The sequence below is a fragment of the Otolemur garnettii genome, unplaced genomic scaffold (genome assembly GCF_000181295.1).
Source record: "Otolemur garnettii isolate 467f Iridium unplaced genomic scaffold, OtoGar3 scaffold00052, whole genome shotgun sequence".
Classification (NCBI taxonomy): domain Eukaryota; kingdom Metazoa; phylum Chordata; class Mammalia; order Primates; family Galagidae; genus Otolemur; species Otolemur garnettii.
In genome coordinates, this window is record NW_003852447.1 from 3,565,803 (window position 1) to 3,572,222 (window position 6,420).

Consider the following 6,420-nt stretch of genomic DNA (forward strand, 5'->3'; position numbering starts at 1 on the left):
CTATACATAATGTGTTCTATATAGTGTCTATGTAAAAATGCATTTATACCTAGTATAACGCAAGTTCACATCAGCTGAGAGTTGAAAATTCATCGAAAAATTTTAAACAGATTTTAAAAAGCTGCCCCCAGATTCAGCTGTAGTTCATGAAAATAAAATCATAATCTGATAGTCTGTTAGCCAGAAGGTACTCCAGGTCGAACATAACGGTATTTTCTAAATGAATTTTGCTTTGGAAGGAATCAACTGCTTGGCAACCTTGTTCATGTGACCTGTTACTATTAGACTTTTAAAAAGCTAAATTTTTCAAAATGACATTTTTTAGTGCAATTTGAGCCAAAATTAGTTTATATAGTTATTGATGTCTATGCTATGTAATCTCATCACTATTTACATATACTTACTGTCACAGAATTTATTAATGATACAAAGGCTTTTTATTTTTTTTTGAGATAGAGTTTCACTCTGTTCCTCTGGCTAGAGTGCCGTGGGGTCAGCCTAGCTCACAGCAACCTCAAATTCCTGTATTCAAGCAATCCTCTTCCCTCACCCTCCCAAGTAGCTGGGACTAAAAATGCCCATTATAATGCTCAGCTAATTTTTCTATTTTTAGTACAGATGGGGGGTCTCTCTCTTGCTCAGGCTAGTCTTGAACTCCTGAGCTCAAAGCATCCTCTCTCCTCAGCCTCCCAGAGTGCTAGGATTACAGGTGTGAGCCACCTTGCCTGGCCAAAGGCTTTTTCAAAGACAAGGTCTCACTCTTGCCCAGGCTAGAATGTAGTGGCATCATCATAACTGACTGCAATCTCAAACTCCTGGGCTTAAGCAGTTCTCCTGCCTCAGCCTCCCAAATAGCTGAGACTACAGGGGTAAACCAACATGGAAATTTTTCTACTTTTTTGTAGAGAAAGCAGGATCTCCCTCTTGCTCAGGCTCCTGGGCTCAAGCAATCCTCCTGTTTCATCCTCCCACGTACCTGGGATTACAGGTATACACCACCATGCGCAGCTCACAGTTTATATATATTTTTTCAAACCCTATGAATTTTCTTTAAATCTTTTATGTTTATATCACATACCAGCAGGCAACCAAAAGAACAAATTAGAAAAAAAAAACACATACTAACAAAAACTCTGCAGGGTCTGGTTAAACTTAAGTTTTACCACTTCCCCACTCCCCACGCCTCACCACCATGTGTTGGGATTGTGATCTAAGAGTGAATACTTGTGACAGTTAAAATGCCTCCCACCAGTTTCTTACATCTGTGAATTTAACTGTAGTATTTTTATTGAACACAAGAGCATCCTTGTCCATAGTTATGTCCTGGGAGGATTCAAAGAGCTGATGTACATTAAGCACCCAGTAGATTTAAATCATGGAATCTGCAAGGCTGATGTGTGGGAGTGAGTCACTTAGTAAGTAAGAACACAGCAACAGGCTTGGCACCTGAGGCTGAAGTGGCTAAGGCACCAGCCACATACAGCTGATCTGGCGGGTTCGAATTCAGCCCGGGCCTGCCAAACAACAATGATGGCTGCAACCAAAAAATAGCCAGGCGTTGTGGTGGGCACTTGTAGTCCCAGCTACTTGGGAGGCGGAGGCAAAAGAATCGCTTGAGCCCAGAGTTGGAGGGTGATGTGAACTGTGATGCCACAGAACTCTACCCAGGGTGACAGCTTGAGGCACTGTCTCAAAAAAACCCCCAAAACCTACAGGTGCATCCTGCATCTGCAATTCAGTTAGCCATATCAAAATCTGGGTTTTCCAAAGATCTCTGGATAAAGGTCTGATGCCTATCAGTATTTCATATTCTTCAAAGCCCTACTTAAATAGCCACTAAATAACCAAAGCTCTATCTGAAAACCTTGAAAAGTACTACTTTTTTTTTTTAACTTTTGTATTTATTATTTATTTATTCATTCTTTTTTGCATTTTTTTCACCAGGGCTGGGTTTGAACCCACCACCTCCGGCATATGGAGCTGGCACCCTACTTCTTTGAGCCACAGGCATCACCAAAAAGTACTACTCTTAACAAGAGTTAAATGGGCGGCACCTGTGGCTCAGTGGGTAGGGTGCCGGCCCCATATACTGCGGGTGGCAGGTTTGAACCTGGCCCTGGCCAAACTGCAACAGCAACAACAACAAAAAGACTTAAATATTTATTGGCCTTAAACTAAAAACACAAAGAAACAAAAAAAATTAATGTGGCTGGGCACCCATAGCTCAGTGGTTAGGGCACCGGCCACATGCTCTAGGGCTGGTGGGTTCAAACCTGGCCCAGGCCTACTAAACAAAAACAAACAAACAAAAAATAGCCGGGTGTTATGGAGGGTACCTGTAGTCCCAGCTAGCAGGGAGGCTGAGGCAAGAGAATCACTTGAGCCAAGAGTTTGAGGTTGATGTAAGCTATGACAGCACAGCACTCTACTGAGGGTGACAAAGTAAGACTCTGTCTCAATTAAAAAAAAAAAAATCAACGTAACAAGACCTAACATTTTACTCTTTACTCCTGACATAGAGAGGGTTATGTTATATGAACTCTAGTACTGATATAAAACCACTCTGAAATGAGGACAAAAGCTGTTGTATGTCTTAAAGAGACTCTAGTAAATTTTAAAACAGATCTCTTAAGTGCTGAAGAAAAAAAAACTGTAATCATAGTCAAAAGCACTCCATGTTATATATCAAATCAGCACACTGTACTCCATAAATGCATTAATGTACATAGTTATGATTTAATAAAGAATTTAAAAAAAAAGAAATGTTTCCCCCCTAAGTTAACAGGACAAATGTACCCACACACCTCCACCTTTCTAGTCTGCACTTGCAAACGTCTGTAAGTACACACCCATCCACATAACTCACCTGAATTTAGGATTTTCAACTGTAACTACTCCAACTTCTATTTCTGAAGGTTTGAAATCAATTGACAGAACAGTAGACAGGCATGTAATCGCAGTCTGGAAAAAGTATCAAGATTAAAATACAGTATTTTTGAAAGATGCTAAGGCTTTTTCATTCTAAGCATATTCAAATCACACTAGTTAATCACAAGCTCTTTGTTAGCTGCCAGCTCTATGGTTTGGTGACAAAGTTCTATAAGCATGTGCTACAACAGACAACTTAACTCTACTGTGTTGCCTGACAATGAGGAGAAACCAAAAATTAAAGGGGTCCATCCAACAAAATAGGATGATTTATACAAAGCAGCTTATTTGATTGATGTCTTATATTCCAGGCATTATGAATAGCACTTAGGGTAAAATGGGGAGAGGGAAAAGTTAAGAGATATGGTCTGTACCTTCAAAGAATTTACAGTAACAATTTAAGAATGTTTTAAGTGTTTTGGCAGGGCATGGTGGCTCAAGCCTATAATCCTAGCACTCTGGGAGGCTGAGCTGGGTGGATAGCTTGAGCTCATGGGTTCAAGACCAGCCTGAGCAAAAAATCGAGACCCTGTCTCTACTAAAAATAGAAAAACTGAGGCAAGAGAATCACTTGAGTCCAAGAGTTGGAGGTTCCTGTGAGCTATGACGCCACAGCACTCTACCTAGGGAGACAGCTGGAGTCTCAAAAAAGGAATGTTTTAAGGGTTTTGATATTTAATGTGGTTAATTATTTATGCAATTACGAATTGTAATTAAAAAAAAGTTTAAGAAACACTTGAACAGGGCACAGTACTCTCTGGATGAGAACTAGCTTCGTATCCCCTCTCCTCTTAGAATAAAATATACTGCCAACCAAATATGAAAGCATTAGATGGTCATTTTCTTGTCATTTATTAGAAGCATGTTGTTAAGTCTTCAGAATGGCTTTAGTCCCACGTTCTTACGTCCAAAATCTACTAAAATTTTTGTTTTTAATTTCTCTGCAGTAAGAGGCTTCTTTATAGTTTAAGATTACTAAATATTTGTTTTGTTTTGAGACAGAGTCTCATTATGTCACCCTTGGTAGAGTGCCATGGCTCATAGCTCAAAGTAACCTCAAACTCCTGGGCTTAAAATATTCTCTTGCCCCAGCCTCCCAAGTAGCTGGGACTACAGGAACTCACCACAACGCAAGGCTACTTTTAGAGATAAGGTCTTGCTCTGGAGCAGGCTGGCAATCCATCCGCCTTGGCCTCACAAGTGCAGGGATTACAGGCATAAGCCACTGTGCCTGACCTATTACTAAATATTTCTATAAGCATTTTAGTTTATTCCGTCAATTTAAAACTTCCCAATCATAATGGCTAATCCCCTCAAGAACCCACAGAAAGCTAACTCTGTTTTTGCATCACAGATATAATTTCTTTTACTAGGAAGAGGTCTGCTTCCCTAAAGATTTGGTGTGTGGCTGTCTTTCCTTTAGGACCCTATGAGCAGTATTACTGACCTTAACCTTTTTACTTCTGCTAGCAGGAAGAGTAAGCCTAATTTGAGCCTCAACCATAACAATCATACAAGTCTTTGGGCCCTATCTTGATTTTTCTTTTCTTTTTTTTTTTAGAGACAGGGTCTCACTATATTTCCCAGGCTGGCCTTGAACACCTGGGCTCAAATAATTCTCTTATTTTCGCCTCTCAAGTAGCTGGGACCACAGGTTCATGACACCACACCTAGCTGATTCCCAGTCTTATTTGTTTTCCCATTTTACTACCTATGTTGTTGAAAGTCATCCTAAATACATTATGAAATAAGATATGTGGGTGGCGCCTGTGGCTCAGTGAATAGGGTGACAGCCCCATATACTGAGGGTGACGGGTTCAAACCCGGCCATAGCCAAGCTGCAACAAAAAAATAGTGGGCCTTGTGGTGGGTGCCTGTAGTCCCAGCTACTCAAGAGGTTAAGGCAAGAGAATCGCCTAATCCCAAGAGCTAGAGGTTTCTGTGACACCACGGCACTCTACTGAAGGTGACAAAGTGAGACTCTGTCTCTTTTTTTTTTTTTTTTTTTTTTTTGAGACAGAGTCTCAAGCTGTCCCCCTGGGCAGAGTACCGTGGCATTACAGCTCACAGCAACCTCCAACTCCTGGGCTCAAGCGAGTCTCCTGCCTCTGCCTCCCAAGTAGCTGGGACCACAGGCGCCCGCCACAACGCCCGGCTATTTTTTGGTTGCAGCCATCATTGTTGTTTGGCGGGCCCGGGCTGGGGATTCGAACCCGCCACCTTAGGTGTACGTGGCTGGCGCCTTAGCCTATTGAGCTATAGGCGCCGAGCCGACTCTGTCTCTTGAAAAAGAAAAGAAAAAGAAATAAGATATGCAATTAAGTGAATAAAAGCAGCCCTAATTTTCCCATGTTAACTGAATGGCATCTATTTTCTTCTTCTTTTTTGAGATAGTGTCTCACTTTGTTGCCAGGGCATCATCATAGCTCACTACAACCTCAAACTCCTGGACTCAAGTGATCCATCCGTCTCAACGTCCTAAGTAGCTGGGACTATAGGTGCGTGCCACCATACCCAGATAATTTTTCTATTTTTTTGTAATAGATATGGAGTCTCACTATGTTGCTCAGGTTGGTCTCAAACTCCTGGCCTCAAGTGATCTTCTCACCTTAGCCTCTCAAAGTGTTGGGGTTATAGTTGTGAGCCACTGCACCAGCCAACAAACTTGGATTTTGTAATGTTAAGTCAGGAATAGCCATCATAGCGTCGATTAGGATTCTCACTGTTCTATGTAACATAAAAACAGTTGCTTTGGTTAACTTACTTCCACTGTCTGTTCAAATGTCCAATCAAATTTCTTCTTCACTTTTTTTTCAAGGAAGCTGGTTGACTCAGTTTGTTTAACTCCTGCTGCAGTGGCTTTAAACCCACAGTAGTAACCTGCAGGATCACACTTGTACACCTGAGGGCCTTGTTCTTCATCTATACCAATTAAAATCATACCTAAAAATAAAGAAAGACTCTAATTAAATATGGTTTAGCTTTATAGCACAACATTTCCTCTTTCTTAGTGGTGTCACATAGCTGTTGTTAATCATTACTTTGGCCAACAATTTCAGCATATGGCTCTGCTTTAAGAAATGTGATAAACACTCTACCACAACTCCAACATTACCAGAAAAAAACAAAAAAACTAATAAACCTAATTGTATGTACCCTTATGTTAATCCAAAATAAGAAAAAAAAGGAAACTGACAAGCAAAATACAGGTTATCACCACAGATTAATTATAATTTTGGACAACGATTTATCACAGATTTTTAAAGAATAGCTTGAATTATTATAAATGTACTTTACAATTTCCCTAACCTCTATTACCTAAACCATGTTTATTTGAACCCCAATACTTTTGGAGACAATTAATAAACAACAGTATATTAAATGGGTTCAAACAGTCTGTCATAGGATGACCTATTTAACTTTAACTTAGCAGTTCTTAGATTTATTTAACTAAGGGATTTTTTTTCCTTCTTTTTTTTTTTTTTTTTTTTT

General features: G+C 40.1%; 1 protein-coding gene across 1 annotated transcript in view; it reads right to left on the reverse strand.

Annotated features, from left to right (window-relative positions):
• Window positions 1–6,420, reverse strand: part of PSMA6 (proteasome subunit alpha 6) — a 24,039-nt gene that overhangs the window by 732 nt on the left and 16,887 nt on the right. Inside the window, exons 5-6 of the mRNA XM_003791969.3 lie at window positions 5,693–5,871; window positions 2,867–2,961 (exon numbers count right to left, since the gene is read on the reverse strand). Coding sequence (XP_003792017.1) covers window positions 2,867–2,961; window positions 5,693–5,871 — 274 coding nt within the window. The remainder of the gene's footprint in view (window positions 1–2,866; window positions 2,962–5,692; window positions 5,872–6,420) is intronic.